Below are 21,406 nucleotides of genomic sequence, written 5' to 3'. Positions count from 1 at the left end.
GGGTGGTGGGAGTCTGGAGCACACTGCCTAAAAAAGGGTGGTTGAGTCAAGAACTCTCGTAACATACAAGAAGTATTTAGATATTCACCTGCGTTGCCATAGCCTCCAGGGCTATGGGCCAAGCACTGGAAAATGCGATTAGTGTAGGCAGATCTTTGTTGACCGGCATGGGCTCGATGAGCCAAATGGCCCCCTTCTGTGCTGTAGATGTCTATGAGTCTATATAAACACGGTGACTACAAGAGCAAGTCAGAGGCTGGGAATTCTGAAGCGAGTCACTCACCTCCTTCACTCTCCAAAGCCTGTCCACTATTTACAAAGCACAGTCAGGCATGTGATGGAATACTCTCCACTTGCCTGACTGAGTGCAGCTTCAACAACACTCCAGAAGCTTGACACCATCCAGGTAAAGCAGTCCACTTGATTGGCACCCCATCCACCAACTTAAATATTCACTTCCTGCAGCACCAATGCACAATGGCAGCAATGTGTACCATATAAAAGATGCACTGCAGCAATTTACCAATGTTCCTTTGACAACTCCTTCCAAACCCACAACCTCTACCACCCAGAAGGACAAGGCAGCAGACATATGGGAACATCACCACTTGCAAGTTCCCCTTCAAGCCACACATCTTGCTGACTTGGAACTATATCGCCATTCCTTCACTGTCGCTGGATCAAAATCCTGGAACTCCTTTGTTAACAGCACTGTGCGTGCACCTAGACCACGTGGACCGCAGTGGTTCACGAAGGTGACTCACCACCACCTTCTCAAGGTCAATTAGGGATAGGCAACAAATTTTGGCCTTGCCAATGAGGCCCACATCCCATGAAAGAATTTTTTAAAAACATTGCTGTTTGTGGGAACTTGTGGGAACGACAGTATAACAGCGGCTATATTTCAAAAATATTTAATAGATTGTAAGACGCTTTGGGATGTCCTGAGGTCATGAAAACCACTATATAAATGCAAGTTTTTTCTCTTTTTTACTTTACAAATCAATTGTTCCAAATTCAATCATAACTTGAATTATTTCAGTGTCATCTCAATGCCAAAATAATGAGCATTTATCTTCTTCACATTCCAGCAGCTATGGAATGACAAATCCAGATGTATTTCCATTACTGATGGTTCACATAATTCTCTCCCTATTTCACCAGGAAGGTTGAAATGCTTCATAGTTTTCTCACATTCTGGATCATGTCAAAATGGGTACAGCCCAACACCATAGTTTCCCCAAGCAGAGCCCATGTGCAATTCTCAAATCCAAAGCGCACTGAAGAAAGAACAAGTTTTTCAGGCAAAAAGAAAAACTTGCATTTAAATAGCGCTTTTCACAGCCCCAGGACATCCAAAAGTGTTTTATTGTCAGTGAAGTACTGCTGAAGTAGACTCAATGTTGTAATGTCAGAAACAAGGCAGCCAACTGGAGCACAGTAAGATCCCTCCAAAACAGCATTGAGGCCAGCAAGATAATCCCATGAGGGGCAGGGCAATAAGTATTGGCCTGACCTGGAGAAGAACTCATCAGCTGTTGTTCAAGTAGTGCTGTTAGACGGGATCTTGCTTTAAGTTATACAGAAATCACGAGTTGCAAACTCCATGTATGCAGTTAAGGCTTACTAATTGTGAGGTAATTGATCCATGACCCATTGCTTGCCAGTACACACTATCCTGCAGAACAGATTTCATACTGTACAATTCACTAAAATCAGATTACCTGCCGTTATCACGGCAGGTTGTCTGTGGGAGCTTGCTGTATATAAATTGGCTGCTGCGCTTCCTGCATTGCAGCAGTGACGGCACCTCAAAAGCATTGGCTGCAAAGTGCTTTGGAACAGTGCTATATAAATACAAGTCTTTCATCTTCGAAACTTTCAGAGAGTTTATCTTGAAAATTGCTTCACACGGACTCTAAATGCGCAGTGCAAATGCATCCCAATGTTTCTGGCAGCATACATGCAGTTGCATCTGGGAAAGTTCAGATGGGCCTGGAGTGAAAGTTGATTGTAGTCGCTTCCACTGCTGGAACTGACAAAATGGAATTTGTAATTAACAGCCTCTTGGGAATCATATCATGAGATCTGTCTCAGCGTCCTGCCACAATACACTCATAGGCCAAAATTTTCTGTTTGGCGGGCAGGTGGAGCAGGTGCTGACATGGGCGGCCGTGGGCCAGATTACCGCCTGCGATCTGGGCCACGCCGCCGTTTTGCGCAGGGAGTTCAATTAAGGCCCACCCAGAGCATTTCTGACTCCCGTGGAGAGCGGGAGTCTGAAGTTTGCGGCAGGCGTGTACAGACCGCCGGGTCCAATTTGCGACCCGGTAGTCTGTTTAAAAAAAGGCCTGGCAGCCTCCTTTAGGCTGTTCTCTATGGCCAGCTGCAGAAGTTACCACAGGGGGTCTGCACAGCAGGCCAATGTTGAGGGAAGGCCAGAGGAGGAGGGCAGGCTGCAGGGTCTGGCCCAGGGACAGGTCAGGCCAGCCGGGGGGCCAATGTGCCCTCACTTTTCTGATGAATGCCTTGCTGCCCTTGTCGAAGAGGTGGCAGCACAGCAGGAGGTGCTGTTTCCCCAGGATGGGAGGAAGAGCCCGCCCCCCCCCCGCCCACATGACAAAGCATGCCTGGGAGGAGGTGACAGAGGTGGTGAGCTCCCGCGATGTGGTGCGGCGCACCTGGATCCAGTGTCGCAAGCGCTTCAATGATTTGTTGCGCTTTGGAAGAGTGAGTACCATGTTGGCATTGGGCATTTAACCCAGCAAGTAGCCTTAGCCTTTGAGGGCCCCCCCAACAAGTCTTACTGTCATGACTGCATTGGCTCATGTTGGGCATTTGCCGCACGCTGGGTGATCAAGCAGATAGTGACCGTGCTTAGATCGGCCTCAGTGGTTCATGAGAAGATGGGTTCTCCCCCCACCATGTGTAGCTCTTAGCCGCACATGACTAGTCTGGGGGCAACCTGCAGGAGATGCAGCTAGGCACATACTCAGAGCTCCAACACATGTCCTATTCACGGAAGGGGAACCTCAAGATCTTGTGGCCAAGGGCCATCTGGTGCCCTCGGCACTGCACCTAGTTGCGCCTTCTTGATATGGTCTTCTCTGTTATTCAGGAGAAAAATACAATGCCTCTGAGCGTTTGAGCACTGGAGGCAGCCAGAGCCAGTTGGTGATATTGAGCCATTTTGAGCAGGAGGCCCTGGAGCTTGAAAGGCACCATGCACCCAGGTCCACAGGTGTTGGTGAGGCTGGGGTGGAGCGGCCAGGTATTTGAGGTCAACAGTGACATCCGCTCTGTCTTCCCACCATCCATAGCACTGGTGATTGTTGGAATCGTTAATGTAGCAACATTGCTCATTCACAGACTGATAGAGTCAGACATGTGGGTCATAGACAAAGGTTCCCTCAGCCCTTCGAAGATGCGCATGTCCAGCACCTTCCAAAGTCGCCTTATCCCATTTCTGACCACTATCCCCATGGCCTTGTATGCCATGGCATTGCACCTGCACATCCAAATACTTATTACATGTTAAGAGGGTTTCTGCGTCCACCACCCTTTCAGGCAGTGCGTCCCACATTACTGTGTGCAAAAGTTCCTCATGACCTCACCTGTCAACCTCATGCTTCTTTCCTTAAATCAATGCCACCAGGTTAGTCATCCCTTTACCAAGAGGAAAAGTTACTTTCTGTCCACCCTATCTGTGCCCTTCATAATGTTATGAAGCTCAATAATGTCACCCCTCAATCTCCTCTGCTCCAGGGGAAATATCCCCAGTCTACGCTCTGTGTTCTCATAACTCCAACTCTCCAACCCAGCATGCATCCTGGTCAGTGACCTCTGCACTCTTTCCACTCCAATCACATCCCTCCCGTGAAGTGCTGATCACAACTGCACGCAGAACTATAGCTGTGGGCTCGGCAGCGTTTTCTGCACTTGCAACATGACCTCCCTGTTCCTACATTCTATTCCTCGGCTAATAAAGGCAAATATGGCATTTAACTTCTTAATCACCTTATGTACCTATCCCGCTACCTTAATGGGCCTGTCAACATGCCCAGCAAGGTCCCTCTGATCCTCCTTACTTTCCACAATCCTCGTATATCCCTGTAGCTTGTTTGTCCTGCCCAAGTACATCACCTCGCACTTATACAAATAACATTCCATTTGGCATTCCTTAGGCCATCTGACCACTCCGTCTGTGTCCGCCTGTAATGTTTGGACCTCCTCTTGACTATTTGCCACCCCATCAATGTTTGTTTCCTTAGGTTCTGGAAGGTTGAGCGCATAAGGAGCCAGGGGGAAAGGGATGAAATGTGTTGCTGCGTGCACGCTAACTGATCCACTGTCCTAGTTGTTATTTTCAGTATAATCAGAGGCTGGCGACCAGACTGTGTTACAGATGCCCCCTCTCACACCTGAGGGCCATGAACTGTCATCTGCATCACACCATTTCTGCCAGGCAGGCACCAGCGCAGATACTAGCACCTCGGTGGGAATAGCAACATCAGCTAGTGTCCCAGGGCACAGTAGAGAGGGCACTTCACAATCATTGGAGGAGATGGCAGAGACAGAGAGTGCCGATGGTGCCAGCAGCCGGAGGACTGCAGGGGACCAGGCACATGCTCAGTCGGTGCCTGATGATGTGTCTCTGGAGTCATCTGCGACACAGCAGCTGCAGGAAATGCGGCCAGGTGTGCGGGAGCATCTGGGAGTCTTGCTTGAGACTATGCTTCACTTGGCATCCATGGAGGAGGAGTCCACATGGAGCATCAGTGACGCCACGAGCCTCATGTCAGAGCATCATGCTTCCACCATGGAGAGAGTGGCGACTCTCCTGGAGAGGGGCTTCCAGGAGAACAAGCAGCTTCTCCTGGGCATACACTCGGACCTGCAAGCCCTCACAGCGCCAGTGGCCACAGCTGGTCAGTGCCAATGTGGAAGATGGTGTGGGCTTCAAGTTTCCCAGTTTGGTACCCACCCATCTGCGGTGAGCAGGGAGGTCCGGTACTACCTCACGTCAGCGCAGCAGCTGCCTGTTGTCGCTGCGAGCTCCTCTCAGGGCGCTCTGGATGAGGGCAGCAGCTCCTCCACCCCTCTGCCAGTGACCGTTGCATCCGTTGAGGCTGCAATGATGGGGAGATGCCAGCTGTGGACCTGGCCACTTCCTACCAGGCTGGGCCAGCACAGGCTCCACAGGCCAGAGGACGGCCGCCAAGGTAATTGAGGCCACCAGGACAGCAGAGTCAGCAGGCTGTCTCAGAAGCCACTCCCAGCGATGGGGCGGCACCAAGACGTAAGGATAAGGCACCTTAGGCACTCCACGGGTTTGTCACTGATGGTTTTCAGTTGGCCTGAGATTAAGGAATTATTATTTTTTGCTGTTGTAAAAATGTTTTGCCTTCATTTTGTTGCACCACATCATGGATGAAAGTAAATCCAGATGTGTTACCATGGCTGAGGGTGGCTCATTTGTTCTGCATTTGTATGTTTTACAGACATGTCATGAGTGTTTGAGTGGACATTGAGGTTTATGTCCAAAGCCTTTAGTTGCAGCTGATGAAGTGGCAGATGTAGCACTTAAGTGCCGCGTATGGAAGCGCCAGGCAAGGCTGGCCCTCCTGTTTCATTTGTGTGGAGCTAGCTGAAGGTTTGTGGGATTAAAGTGTCCCAGGTGTCCCTGCCTCCTTGGTGTAGTCCTGGCTCAGCATTTAGCCCCTCATCATTTCCCTGTGCTTCCTCATCCTCCGAATCAGTGCTGGACTCATCGGGTGCAGCCGCAGCCACTGTGTCAACGTCTTCATCATCCGCAGTGTCCCCCGTTTCCAGCGCAAGATTGTGGAGAGTGCAGCAAGCAACCACCATCACAGAGACACGATCTGGAGTGCGCCCCCTGAGCGGTCCAGGCACCGAAAGCGCATCTTGAGAAGAATGATGGCTCTCTCCACCACAGCCCTTGTGGAGGCGTGGTTCCTATTGTACTGCTGCTCAACTTCTGTTCTTGGATGGTGAAGAGGCATCATGAGCCACCTTCTGTCACCCTGCAGCCATCCATCAAGCCGAGCCAGAGCACTGAGGAGCCCCAGCAACTGGGAGCGTCTGAGGATGTAGGCGTCGTGGGAGCTGCCCGGGTATCTTGCACAAACTTGGAAAATCAGCATCCTGTACGTTCATGGAGTATCAGCATCCTGTACCTTCCTGTTGACGAAGGCACCGGGCTCACCTGCTGGTGCCTTGATGGCCACATGTGTACAGTCTATTGCACCCTGGACATGGGGGAAGCCAGAAATGGCCACAAAGCCTCTGGCTCACTGTGCTTAACTTGCCTGGTCACAGTGGGAGTGGATGAAGGTCATTGCATGTCTGAACAGAGCATCTGTGACCTGCTTGACACAAGTGTGGATAGCTGATTGGGAGACACGGCAAAGATCACCCACCGAGCTCTGGAAGGAGCCAGAGGCATAGAAATTGAGGGCAACTGTGACCTTCAGAGCCGCTGGCATAAGGTGTCCACCCACACCACAGTCAGGAGAGATCTCAGGGCCAATCATCTGACAGATGTAGTGTACTGTCTCCCTTGACAGTCGGAGCCTCCTTTGGCACTGCACCTCAGACATATTGAGGTAGCTGCTTCGCCGCCTGTATAGCCTGGCAGCAGGATAGTGGCGTCTTCTGCGGCCCCTTTCGCCTTGGACTACCTCTTGGCCCTGCGCCCTTGTGCCTGTGCCTGTACCCCCAAAGATGGCTCCCCTGGAGGCTGAATGTGCACTCCTGGCCTCCTCCCCCTTCTAGCCCTCCCTTCCTCCTCAGAGGAGCTGCCTCCAGTGGACATGTCAGAACCCATACCCAGCTAAGGGGAGGCCTCCGGAAAGCTGCAGGCCCGATAAAGATTACTGGCTGCAGAGTGCTGAGCTGAAGGTTCAAAGTACACAGAAAGCTGCTGAAATTCGTTCTGAACTGCTACAGCTCACACAGGCTAGTTTTAAAAACTTTCTGCAATAAATACTCACAGACCAGATTGACAACCCCACTGAGCCCTCCTATCCCACCCATGGATGAGTTTTATTATAAAGTCGCTTACCCGCCCTGCCCTTTGCACCCGTGCGCCGAGCCGAAGATCACACGGCATCGATTGCTGAGTTAAGGGCCTTAACTAGCCCGTTAATTAATGGCGGGCGCATGTCGCACTTCATTGCGTGCCCACCCAACGAAGTATCGTGTCACCGTGCATCATTTTACGCGCTGACGTGCAAGCGCCCCCCCCCCCCGCACCCCCCCCAACACGTCACCCTGAAAATTCTACCCATAGGGTGGAATTTTCGGGTCAGCGGGCAGCCGCGATCAGCAGGCCCGGGAGCTGCCAGGGAATGGAACGCTAACGGTGATCGGCCCCTGACCGCGATTTCACGCTGGGTGGTCACTTAACGGGCAGCCAGCGTGAAAGGCTCAGCGCTGCCGGGGTGGGGGCAGGAGGAGACCAAGCGCTGAATTCAGTCCGGGCGCAGGGGAGCAGGGAAGGAAAGCTCCCTGAAGGCAGAGAGCTGCCTCAGGGAGCTGACGAATTTAAAATCAGTAAAGATAGAAATTAAAATCCGTAAGAAATGTCCGCGCATCAGAATGAGTCACCTCAACATAAAGATGCTGAAAATTCTGTCCAAACATTTTAATCTTTTTTTAGTTTAATCTCGGAAACCTCATCCCGCCCTTGGATGAGGTTTCCTCAAAAAGGCAAAGGCCGCCTGGCCGATTCGCCCGCCCGCCAACCATAACGCGTAGCAGCGAAAAATCTCCGTCAAATGCCACTTTAATGGCTTTAATAAGCTTCTTGATTGTCAGCGGGCGCACTGCCGGCTCTCGCATGCACTTGCCGACTGAAATATCGCAACTGCGCAATGACATTGGGGCGCTTGGCCAACGTCATCACGTACTATTTCACGCTCGAGCATGTTGGGCACGCACCTGCATGCCGGGCAACAAAATTCTACCCAGAACATTCATCTGATGGGTGTTTAGCTGGGTGAAATGCTACAACAACAACTTGCATTTGCACAGCACTTTGAACTTAGGAAAACATCCCCAGGCGCTTCAGAGCAGTGAAATCAATAAAAACATTTTTGACACTGAACTATATAAGGAGATATCAGGATAAGTAACCAAGATTTTAGTCAAAAAGGTGCGTTTTAAGGAGCAACTTAAAAGAGGAGAGGCAGGGTAGGGAACTCCAGAGCTTAGTATTAATTGTATGTTGATTGTGTTTACCTGTATGCACGGGGTGGGCATTGCCTAGGGATTTACTTGAGCCCCTATAAAAATACATGCAGGCTAAAACTATGGTTAGGAGGTGTATGCTTCTAATGCACAACTCTGCAAATAAACACGAAAGTGTGTAAAGATTGGTTCCAATTCTGTCCTTCACCAACTGGCTTTCTGGAGTAGAACACTTAGGGCCTAGGCAGCTAAAGGCATGGCTGCCAATGATACAGTGATTAAAATTGAGGATGCACAAGAGGCCAGAATTGGAGGACCACAGATTTCTCCCAGGGTTGTAAGGCTGAAGGAGGTTAAAGGGATAGGGAGGGGAAAGTCCATGCAAGGATTTGAAAACAAAGTGAACATTTTAACATTGAGTCCTTTCTATAATTTTCTGAATTACACTGTGTTCTTACTGGAGATCAAGAATGATGTATCATATTCAGAATTTGGGACCATGACTTAATCAGTGTCTCCACATCAGGAAAGGTTAGAGGAGAAAGTGAGAGGAGGGGTGTTGATGATGGCGGGAGTGTAACAGTACATTGCTCTAATCCTGCCAGAGGGACACATTTCCTGTCGAATGAACAAGGGTACAGCACTTGCAGAATTGTTTGCAACTGATTCATTTAATTTTCACTTGAAGGCCAATTCTTAGAGATAACTACTGATTACTGTTTGTATCATTTCCATAAATTTATTGGTTTTCCTTGACAAGCTCAGTAATTAGTCAGCCTGTCTCTTTGCCCCAGGGTTTAGAGCACAAAGTCAAGCAGTGACATGATGCCTGCTCTTTTTTACATTGTTAATGTAATTAGTTGGAGTTGGCACTATTTCTCAGCGTAAACTCATTATTCCCCAGATCTTAAAACATTTCCTAGTGCTCTTCCCCTTCCACTTACACTTGAATAACGCAAACTTGGCCCCAGTCTGAATTTTTTTCTCTGCTTTTCAACCTTCCAGGGTCCACACATTGTTGACTTTGGCCCTTCATCTTGTTTAACAAAATAAATGGACTTCTTTTACATTTAGCTAATGACTGCCACCTACTAGATCCTTGGTTGGTAACTCAATGCCCGACTGGATCACAATGGCTAGAAAGGTCAAAAGAGGCAATCCCATGACCTGTATTGAGTTAGGTTCAACAAAGCCCATCATCCCGATTAGAGTGGGGGTTGAGGTGAAAAAGGCATAGACAAGATTTCTGCTTTGGCATGTGCTCCAGTGACCCCGGTTGGGAATACAGCTGAGGCTCGGATCTGGTTGGTACAGATAGGATTGGGAATAGGCAAAGAAGGGGCAAGCTTGACCTAGAGGACTCCCCGACCTTCCTGCCTCCAATTTTGGCCATGTAGCCAGCTCAGGAAGTAACCAAAGGGGATGAAATTCCATGGGAGTTCTTCTACTCATCCACACCCACCTTTCCTACATTCCATCAGTGGCAACACTTCACAAGTGCATCCTTGGCTGTATAGCTCCAGAAAGTCAGTTCTGATTAAAAGTCATTGACCTGAAATGTTAGACTACATATAAACAGGCCCCAGCTGACAGGAATGGAGGCAATGGGAGCCAATAAGATAAATCTCAGGATAATTCCCCAATACAGTCCCACAGCAAGAGATGCTTCCCAATGGTGGGCTGTGAAGAGGGTTGGCTTCCCGCACAATGGAAGTGTTCAGCCAACTAGCATCATTATGATCCCATTTACTGACCATCTTACGGGGCCACCAGCATTTTGCCAATGGTGGAGTGCACATCCACCCCACCACCACACGTGGGGAGCCACCAGCTTCATGGAAGCAGCTTCCCTGTGGCAGCCCAGGGGATCTTCAGAGCCAGAGGCTCCCTGCCCCAAAGGGGAGGCCAGGGACTCAAAAGGCAGACTGGGAATTTATTCAATGAGGAATTGTATAAGCACAACTTCTTTCTTTATCATTCCAAACAAAGCTTAGAATTTTGCTTTAGAGACCGACTTCCTTCACTTTTAAACATTCACTTCTGCAGAAGTATTTAAGAGCCAATATCACCTATTGTCAAATGCATCTGTCAACTGAGTTCCTTCAACTGGCTTAGTCCTGCAACAGAAGGTTAATCTGTCACTGCAATATCTGACTGGAACAACATCAGTTCACAACGAGGTGCAAAGCTTTTTGGAATTGAAATAAAAACAGAAAATGCTGGAAAAACTCAGCAGGTCCGGCAGTATCTGTGGAGAGAGTATTAGAGTTAATGTTTCGAGTCCGTATGCCTCTTCTTCAGCTTCTTCACAGATGCTGCCGGACCTGCTGAGTTTTTCCAGCATTTTCTGTTTTTATTTCAGATTTCCAGCATCTGCAGTACTTTGCTTTTAGCTTTTTAGAACTGTTGACCAGGGGAGTGATAAAGTGCTATTAGCTTCCTAAGTAAAGCAAAGCTATGCTTGTCTAGAACCCTGGCCTAAATCGGTTGCCCCAGGGAATCGGAGAGGAAATTTCCTCATTGACCTTATGTTTTTCTCTCCGTTTTTTGTCTCCCTCAGGAGATCGCATGGCTACAGGGCGGGAGGGGCTATTGCCAGGGAGGTTCCCTTGCGTCTGGTCATAATGCTCCAGACACCATGAGTGGTTTAGGGCAACAGCCTTCATGGACTTTCTCCACCCATCCAAAGGTTAAAAAACTCGATTCTTTTTTTGGACTCATGCTTCTTCCTTAACACTCACCTGTCTTTAACTGGAACCATCGGGCTGGGGGTGGGGCCCACGGAGAGGCAGAAATCAGAATGGACAGGAGGTCAGGTACATGTCGCTGCATGTCTCGGCTGAGGTTCTCAATGCCGTACGTTGTAATCGCTTCAGTCACAGCGGATGGAATATACACCTCACTCCCACTCACAGCGTAGAACCCAATAAACACCTTATTTCTTCTTTCAAGACTTTCAATCTGGAACAAAACAATATTTTCATATTACCTACTTTACAACATTTCATAGGCTGCAAAGCAATTTGGGAGTTCCTGAGGTCATGAAAGCCCACTAATAAATGCATTTTTAAATGCATCTTGTTCAATTGTAGGTGAATATTTATAGAGAATTTTTAATTAATACACACAGATTGGTTAAAACTGCTTTTGAAAGAAATAGCCAGCTCACGGGAACATAACAGGGTAGGCCATTCGGCCTCTCGAACCTGCTCTACCATTCAATTAGGCATGATTGACCTATATCTCAGTTCCATTTACTTGCCTTATAGTTCCATATCCATTGCTACCATTACCCACTAAAAATCTATCAATCTAAGTCTTGAAGGCTCCAACTGACCACCAGTTTCCACAATTTTTTGGAGGAGAGAGCTGCTACCCTTTGTGTGGAAGAAGTGCTTCCTCGTACCTAAATATCTAGCTCGAATTTTATAATTATGACCCTTTGTCGTTGATTCCCTGTCAAAGGGAAATAGTTCCTCTGCATCTATCCTATTGAACCTTTTTCACATTTTAAACACCTTGATCAGGTCAATGCTTAATTTTCGAGGCTCAAGGGAATTCAAACCAAAATACGCAAGCTGTCGAAATAATATAACCCTTTCAGTACCAGTATCATTCTGGTGAGTCTCTGCTATACCCCTCCAGGGCTTATGTAGGAGACTTTGATTTTGCCACAGCTCAAAGCTTGTTTTGAAGGATAATGCTGGGAAAGTTAAGAAGAAAGGTTTTAAAAATTAGGGCCGTTTTTTTCACTGGAACAGAAGTTAAATGGTAAAAGCAAAATACTGTGGATGCTGGAAATCTGAAACAAAAACAGAAAATGCTGGAAAAACTCAACAGGCCTAGAGCATCTGTGGAGAGAGAAACAAGAGTTAATATGTTGAGTCCGTATGGCTGAAGAAGGGTCTGAAGAAGAGTCATAAGGACTCAAAACATTAACTCTGTTTCTCTCTCCACAAATGCTGCTAGACCTGGTGGGTTTTTCCAGCATTTTCTGTTTTTGTTTCAGAAGTTAAAAGGTAATCTTGTAGAGACTTTTAAAATGGTGAAAAGCTTTTGGAAGATAAATGGTAAAATATTGGTAGTCGTTACCAAAGCAGTAACAGCAGGGCAGAGATTCAGCATGGATAGTGAATCATTAAAAAAATTGAACATTGGATTGACTATGATAATGCTGCAAAGAGAATTGGATAAGTGTTCAAAAAGTGTTTGAAAAAGAAAGAATATAAAAGGATACAGACTATATTTGCCAGTGAAACCCTCTTTCATGCCTTTGTTATCTCTAGACTCAAATATTCCAACACTCTCCTTGCCAGCCTCTCAACTTGCACCCTCTATAAACATGTGCTCATACAAAGCTCCACTGCTTGCATCCTAGCTCACACTAAGTCCCATTCATTCATCACTCCTATGCTTGCTGACCTACATTAGTTCCTGGTCCAGGCCTTAAGCTTTGGAATTCTTTCCCTAGTCTCTCCACTTTTCTACCTCTCTGTTCTCCTTTCAGACACTCTCTTTGACAAGGCTTTTGATCATCTGTCTCCTTATGTGGCTCATTGTCAAATTTTGCTTGGCAACGCTCTTGTGAAGTACCTTGGAACATTTTAGTATGTCAAAGGTGCTATATAAATGCAAATTGCTGATGAAAGGGCAGAAAAATGTAGTTGAAAAGCCAGAATAGACTCAGTGACATAGGGATGACCAGTCTCCTCCTATACTGTAGATCTGGCAATTCTAATCTCCAAATCTGATAGCTTTCAGATGTTATATAGAACAGGGGCTATCAACCAGGAGTTCGCAATTCTCTCAGGGTCAACAAGAAGTTTTCAAGGGATCTGCCATATCAGCATCTCTCAGGACTAAAAGCTATTTTAAAATCCCACAATGTGATAAAAATACTGCTGCCCTATTCCACTGGGAGCATGAGATTGCAAGCCCCCAGTGTAGGGAGAAGCAGAAGGTGAAAGAGATGGAAAAAAGATGTGCCACCACCACTCGTGTTGGAGGAGAGGAGACCCAGTTCCCCTTTCCTCCCCCAGAGATACTCGTGACAAGAGGCAGAGGGTTCTTTTCCTGGCAGGTCACACAGCACGCTCTCTCCTGCCTGACATCTTTAAAGCAGTCAAGTGCACCAAAAGGTCGGTTGTGTTTGATGTCTGCTTTGTCCGAAAACTAACCAAAGGATATTGTCAGACAGGCAGCTGACTTCACCTTTCACTCTTCTATGCGGCTGACCACTGCTCATTCCCTGGCAGCTGTTTACAGAGCCAAACGCAGCGTAAAATTTGAGCGTTAATACATATAAAATTGCACTGAAAAGTGATCCTGAATTGTTAATATTGATCCAAGTGGTATTCTGTTGTGAGAGCTTGCTGTGCCTGAATTTGCTGCTGGCTTTTATCATGTGACAAGAGTCACTCAGTATCAGCAGCAAGTTTGACCTGAAGTTAAAAAAAATAAATATGTTCAAACGTATCACTGATTCTTATATGGACAAAAACACTTGTGTCATGTTACGTGGGTCCCTGGAAGATAATATGTGGGTGATCCCAAGGGCAAAATGGTGAAGAATTTGTTTTATAGAACATAGAATAATGATATTGTATACAATTCACAGTCATCACATCATGCAGCATGGAAGTAGTGGAATATCAAAAAGCTTCACACTTTGATGGATGGATCTCCCCTTTTCAGTGTAACATGGGAATGCCTGCTTCCGACCTGTAATTACTGACTCAGCAATAAAAGCCATACAATCTCACAGCACACTAGGAATCCATTCAGCCTATCATGCCTGTGTCCACTCAGTTAACGAGCTATGCAGCTAGCCCCACTTGCCCACCCTGCTTTTTCCCTCAAAGCTCTGTAAATTCTTTCTAACTGCGAGAAGTCATGCCTTTTTGGAGAATGTAATTTCATCAATGAGTCGTTAATTGCAGAGAGAAGCAGGCATCATTCCATTCATCACTTAACGGGCAATTTCATCCTCCCAAACCCTGGGTGGAATCATCCCAGGTTTGTACAAAGTGCAGTAGCGGGTACGAAAAAATACATTTCCCTGCCAGCCAATGGTGGATTCTCATGCCACATTGTCCCCTTCCCAGCGCCTGATTAATAATGCATTGACAGGAAGCATGCCGGATTGTTGGCAGGCAGGCTCAGATTTCCCCACCCTGCCGTGACTTCAGCGCTTCCTCATTCCAGACGCCATATTTAAAGCACACCAGAGTGCAGCCTACTTCATGTCTACAGACCAGGACCGCTCTGGGCAACAGATAGCCCCGAAAGCAAAGGTGACGACAGTCCTCTCTCTGGGGCACTGGCTGGGCGCAGCGGAATGCTGCCGCGAACTCCTCTACCCCCGCTCTGGCCACAGGAGGTCCACCTGTGTCACCCATTCGGTCTGGGAAGCGGAGGCAACGGTGGTCAACACCACCGGGGCACAGAGGAGGTCAGCCATCCAGTGCAGGAAGAGAATGAATGCTCTCATCAACCACCTCATCACTCTCAGCTCACACACTCCCAAACCCATCACACATCCACAGGGATCTCACACATCAAGGGACAACACCACTAACTCTCATGCACACCCTCACATCTCCATCAGGCTCAAACCCTCTCGAGCTCGCGTCCTCACCCCGACCATGGCTCCACTCACCACACAAACATTCCACTCAGTGCCATGTATCCCGCTCACACTCGCTCCATCTGTTTCCATGCAGGAGAAGATGGCTCACAACAGCAGGGAGGCGTCCCAGATCGGGGGTGGAGTGGTCCACATTAGGCCCCTCACTCACTCTGAGGAGCGTACTAGCGCACTGACTGGCGGGGACGTGGACCGTGTCTGCGGCGACGGTGAGATCGGCAGCAAATACCCGTGTGAGCATTTTGCATCACATCATCCTCTCTCAACGCAACTGTGAGTGCTCTCTCTCCTGCTTGTGACTCTGCCTCCATGCACTAATTACCTCTACTTTGGTTCACAGGGAGCTCTGCCAAGCAACCGACACCCTCAGCCAGCCAGTCCCTCAGCTCCATCCAGGTCCTCACCTCCAGCCAAGAGGACGCCTCTCCATTGAAGAGCTGGAAATAAGCAGCCTGGAAGACCCATCACAGCGCATACCCACACCCTCCACCAGTGCAGAGACATACACCTCGGTGGGACCTAGATCTAGAGCAGGCTCAGGTTCAAAATCTGGTGTTCACCAGACAGACATGTGTCTGCAGCAGGAGGAGGCAGGTTCAGCCAAGCTCCCCAGCATTCAGAGAACTGTTGGGGAAGAGGCACCTGTGAGGTCCCAGTCAGATGATGAGCCTCTGGGATTGGCCTTCCAACTCATTGTGGAGAGTCAGCAGAAGGTGGGGGAACATCATGCAGAGCTGTTGGAAGCCCTAGACAGAGTAGCATGCGAGTCAGAGTGTGTCCACCTGCTCTCTATGTGCATGAAGGTCTCCATAGGAAGAATGGCAGATGCCATGGAGACCCTGGTTCAGCAAAATGAGAAGATGCGCGCAGACCTGCACTCCATTGCAGTAGCCATGGCTGAGTTCCTGCAGTGGCAACACGAGAGGGAAATACGGCATCTCAACGTCCCTCCAGGTATTCCTTCCCCTCAAGGGGTCAGGCCTGAGCCCTAGGGCACCCAAAGGGAGGAAGAGTGGCAGCTGAACACCCCTGGGTCATCCACTCAGGAACAGCAGAGGTTGTTCGCTCCCTCTGAGTCTATCACCACAGAGGGAGCAGCTGGCCCACAGGAGGACAGCCAAAGCAAGCCGGGACCCTCAAGGCCTCGGTTCTCGATAGGATGCATGCCAAGATCATCAGAGGCAACAGGGCCAAACATTGCACAGGCTGTCTCCACCCCTGCTGCAGATGTCAGGGCAGCACGTAGAAGAAGTTGTAGGCCTAGGAAAGTTAAGAAGTTTTGATCACAAGTGGTTGCACGGGTGAACGCATTTTCTCATTTTATAATTTGAAAATATATTCACTTCCACTGAATAGTGTGTAATGTCTTTCAGCTTCATTTGCAGGCTTCATAGTTCCTCCCCTTGCATCCTCTGCCCTCCACCGGCAGTTCAGCTGCACCCAGCCGGAGTATGAGTGATTCTGGAGGAAGCAGTGTGTGTGTCAGGGCCTTTTGGAGCCTCTTGAAAACATTCTCCCACGCATGCAAAGCCTTCACCCATCACACTCATATCACTGTCCCAAGCATTTTCAACGTTGCCTGCTGGGGTTCTCTTTCAGCTGTCCAGCTGAGCTGATCTGCATCTCCGCCCACCACTGGTCACACTCCCATGGAGCATCTATGCCCTTCCAACACAAGTCTCTGCTCACTTTTGATTTGTGAAAAAGTATTGTAAAGTTTTTGATTAGCTCCCCTGTCCCTTCCCCCATCACAGTCCACTGTCTGGCATCACCATCCACCTACCCGCTCTTACCCTACAGCCTTTAGCCCTTGACTTTCCAGGATGTCCAAGTGAACGTGCACGTTCTCTACCTTCCTGAGAATCCCACCCCCATCCACATCAACCTCCCCAACCTCTTCCTTCCCATCCCCAGGGTCCGTGTTTGCCTCTGTAACCCACCAAATACCCTCGCAGTCCCTTCTACTGCTCTCTCGCCCCTCTCACACTCACCATTCCAGCCGACCACGCCCACCCTGAGTTCACTCCCCAGCAGGCAGTCATTGTCTCCACAGACCCCTCCCTTGCACATTCACTTGGAAATTCCACCCCCCTTACGCCTCCTCCATCCTTACTCCTTCCTCCACTCTTACTCTATCCTCCCCTCCGTACTCCCTAACTCACTCCAAACCCCCTCCTTCCTCTGAACCTTCCCCCCTCCAAACTCCCTCCTTCCCCCGGACACCTTCCCCCTTCCGAACTCCTTCCCTTACACCTCCCTCCCCCCCCTTACACCTTCCTCCCCGCTTGCAGCATTCTCCCCCATTACACCCTCCTCCTGCCCCCTCCCTGTACTCCTTCCTCCCCCTGGACACCCTCCTTACCCCTCCCAACCTCACCCTCCCCCGACACTTTCACAACCCTCTCCCAAACTCACCCCACCCCCACCCCTAACGGCACGGTTGGTGTACGAACACCACATGGGCTGTAGTGGTTCAAGAAGGCAGCTCACACCACCACCTCAAGGGCAATTAGGGATGGGCAATACATGTTGGCCTTGCCAGCGATGGCCACATCCCATGAATGAATAAAAAAAGAAATCCCACTGTGATTTTACGCCAGCATGAAACTGATTTCTGCCCCTCCCGTTGAATTCTCCCCCCTCATCCACCATAATGCTCGTCACCAACGGGAGCGGAAAATTCCAGCCCAAATCTTCTTCACCCAGCCACGACAAAAGCAATTAACTCCAACAACTTCAAATGGAATCTCGTAACAGTTTAATACGCGAATACACTGGGAGGTCTGTTATATTGTTGTTTAGCAGGCTCAAAGGGCTGAATGGCCTCCTCCTGTTCCTATGATGGTAAATCAGAAAATATACTGTTATGGAAGGGCAGCAGCATCATACTGTGAAACCCAATGCACTTATCTTAAGAAACTGCTGCATGTAGCTTGATGGTTTTTTAAAAAAATTAATTCTTAGGATATGACCAGTGCTGGCAAAGCATGCAATTATTATCCATCCCTAGCTGCCTCTTAAGAAGGTGGCGGTGGGCTGCCTTCTTGAACCACTTAACTCTGTGTTGTGCAGACACTCCCTCAGCAATGTTAGGGAGATAGTTCTAGGGTTTTTATCCTGCGATTGTGAAGGAATATCGCTTTATGCCCACCATTTAAGATTTTTTTTAACTCAATTCATTCTTGGAATGTGTAGGTTGTTGAAAAGGCCAACATTTATTACACATCCCTAATTTCCCTCGAGCAGGTGGTGGTGAGCCACCTTCTTGAATTCAACTAAGTGGTCTGCTAGGCCATTTCAGAGGGCAGTTAAGAGCCAACCATGCTGCTGTGCGTCTGGAGTCGCATATAGGGCAGACCAGATAAGACAGCAAATTTCCTTCCCTAAGGGACATTAATGGACCAGATGGGTTTTTACCACATTCTGGTCATTTCATGGTTGCCCTGAAACTAGCTTTTTATTCCAAATTTATTCAATTGATTGAATTTAAAATCCCAGCTGCTGTGGTGGGTTTTGAACCCATTTCCTGATTATCAGTCCCAATCTCTGGATAACTAGTAACAGTGACGTAACCACTACACTGGCCCCAAATTTAAAACTGCAAGATTTACTTGCTGTGACTTTCTGAGTTTGGGTAGAGGTGAACTTCTTCCAACAGACCCTGAGGGCAAGTGAACTTTGAAGTAACTGACATCAAAATGGCCAACTTTCATTTGCATATCTGACACCTGAAGTGTGAGGAACACATTTCAAGATATTATACAGTTTACTATTATTAATTCAGTAATTTTGTCACTTGAAAAGAATTCCAATTACCCATTAATACAAATTAACCAATTCTAATAAAAGCAGCAAATGAGGCCTTTAACTGTTAGATTTTAATTTGCATCATCATATAATTCAAATTAAGCAACTCTGAATTTCTGATCTAGATATCCTGTGACTTTGCTGATGCTGGGCTGCTGGAAAGGCTATATTAGTGCTATGACGATATCAACAACTAATCATGCAGAAATGGTGTCAGAGTAGAGACAGGATAGTGAACAGAGAGGCTGGATAGGCTAGGGTTGTTTTCCTTAGAGCAGATAAGGCTGAGGGGGGACCTGATAGAGTTATAAAACACTATGAGGGGCATAGATAGGGTAGATAGGAAGAAACCTTTCCCCTCACAACATTTAAGAAGTATTTAGATGAGCACTTGAGGCACCATAGCATAAGGGCTACGGGCCAAGTGCTGTAAAATGGGATTAAAATAGATAGGTGCCTGATGGCTGGCACAGACAAAGGGCCAAAGGGCCTGTTTCTGTGCTGTATAACTCTACGACTCTAAGAAGTAAATGCGACATTTGCAGGAAGTCCCCCTGATAAATTAGGCTCTTTGCACCTTATCTGCATTGGATCACCATATCGTGTACCTGCTGTAAGCACATGTATTCTGCCCTCCTCAGGGGAAACTCCAAGATATTGGGGAAGGAATTGAGGAGATGCAAATCCCACAGGCTCCACAGTCAGATCCTCCATTTCATTGCAAATCAAAGGGAAATGTCTCCCAGCAAAAGCTCTCAAGGTTGTTCTTAGGTAGGCATCTTTACCCTGTTTTCATTTGTTCAAAATGCTGTGCAGGGTGACCTTTCACAAGAAGCTCTGCTCAACCAATGGCCAATGAATCGTAGGCATTGGATATTTTACAATTGGAATTGAAGCTTTGTAACATTGTAGCAGGACACTGACCTGAACCTGAACATCATTCGTGAAGAAAGCCTGCTTCAATGCCTGTGTAAGTCCTCTTGTCACATTCTGTTTAAGCATCATGTCTGCTCGAGTTTTTCTTGAAGACAATGTCACAACTGCAGAATGAAGAAAACCTATGTAAGCTTAAATCCAAACAGAAAACAGTTCAAGGAAAAGTTAGCTTCAAAACAACGTCTGAACTCCTCACTTCTCAGTGACTTCAGGTCTTTGCAACCTCGGGAGAGCATGGAAAATGGAATCAGGGTGACAATTCAACCTGGTTGTTCTTGGGCTGCTCCACACAGGAAGTCACAAAATCAAGCAGAGGCCTGGGAGCATGAGCTACTTACACACCATCTTGTAAAGGAGATGATAGACAACAGCAGGGAGGGCAGAAATGAAATCATTGATATTTTTGCTGAGATCATGTGTCAGCCATGTAGCTCAGTGAGGATCACTTTTGCCTCTTGAGTCAGAGGTGGCGGCTCAGATCCAACTCCAGACACTTGGGGCTGAATTTTCCCCGTCGTCAGGATTGCGGGAGGGCAGGCAGGAGCAAGCGCAAACCCAATCTGCACCCCCAATCGGATGCGCGTCGCCATTTTACGTGGGCGGGCCAATTAAGGCCCACCCAGCATGATGCACACCCAGAAGTGCTGAGTGCTCCCAGTACGGGCAGGGGAGGGAAGGGAGGGTGGATTCCCAAGTCAAGGCCTGCACTCTTTTGCACATACGCATGAAAGAGAGCAGAAATCTCCCTGAGGCACAGAGGTGCCTCAGGGAGATTAGTTTAAGTTCTGAAAAATTTAATAAAGAAAAAAAATATTAAAGAACTTGTCCCCTCATGTGAAACTGTCACATGAGCTGGGACATGCCCATTAATTTTTTCAAAATTTTTTATTTAATTAATAAACCCTTCATGAAACTCCATCCTGCCCATGGATGAGGTTTCATGAAAAATGCAAAGGTCACCTGTGCTCTTCTCCTGCCCGCCAACCTTAAAGTTGGACGGGCAGCATTCTTAACAACTTTAATTACTTTCTTAATGGCCTTAAGAAGCCTTTGACAGTTCGGCGGGCGCGCAGCCTACACAGCTGCGCGCCTGCCAAAATGACAAATTAAATGACAAGCAGTGACATTGGGATGTCCGCCTGACGTCACTGCACGTCATTTTACACTTCAGCGAGTGGGCCCCGCCTCCACTCGCCCACCAGAAAATTCTTCCCTTGAGTCCAAAAATCTAAACTGACACACCAGTGTGGTACTGAGGGAGTGCTGCACTGTCAGAGGTGCCGTCTTTCAGGTGAGACATTAAACTGTAGCCCTGACTACTCTCTGATGGAGGCAAATAATCCCATGGCACTACTTTGAAGAACCTAACGTCCTGTCCAATATATAAACCTGAACCAACATCACTTAGACAAATTAGCTGTTCATTATTGCATTGCTGTTTGTGGGAGCTTGCTGTGCAAATTGGCAAACGTGTTTCCTACAGTACAACAGTGACTACACTTCAAAAGTACATCTTTCATTGTAAAGCACTTTTGAATGTCCTGAGATTGTGACAAGCGCCACAGAAATGCAAGTTCTTTCTCTTCAGTCACTGATTTTGCATGTTTCAGATTAAAAGGGGGAACAGCAATTGAGTTTGCTTGAGGTCCTCTCTGCACTATTGTTCAGAGGTGCCCGATGCACTGTTCATTTTGGGACCGTTATATTTAATTAATTTATCAGTCTTCGTCATACTGCTAAAAATTTTGAATTGATAACTACTTTGCCAAGCATTATGTGCTTAGCTTAAGAAATTAAAACTTGTTC

At 47.8% G+C, this 21,406-nt stretch overlaps 1 protein-coding gene across 1 annotated transcript in view; it reads right to left on the bottom strand.

Moving 5' to 3' along the window:
* Window positions 1-21,406, bottom strand: part of kiaa1549la (KIAA1549-like a) — a 236,959-nt gene that overhangs the window by 212,026 nt on the left and 3,527 nt on the right. The window contains exons 2-3 of the mRNA XM_041198318.1: window positions 19,589-19,704; window positions 10,953-11,172 (exon numbers count right to left, since the gene is read on the bottom strand). Of these exons, the coding sequence (XP_041054252.1) occupies window positions 10,953-11,172; window positions 19,589-19,704 (336 nt within the window). The remainder of the gene's footprint in view (window positions 1-10,952; window positions 11,173-19,588; window positions 19,705-21,406) is intronic.

Source organism: Carcharodon carcharias, chromosome 10 (genome assembly GCF_017639515.1).
Source record: "Carcharodon carcharias isolate sCarCar2 chromosome 10, sCarCar2.pri, whole genome shotgun sequence".
NCBI classification, from domain to species: domain Eukaryota; kingdom Metazoa; phylum Chordata; class Chondrichthyes; order Lamniformes; family Lamnidae; genus Carcharodon; species Carcharodon carcharias.
The sequence above is the reverse complement of the archived record's forward strand: the minus strand, read 5'-3'. Positions and strand labels throughout refer to the sequence as shown.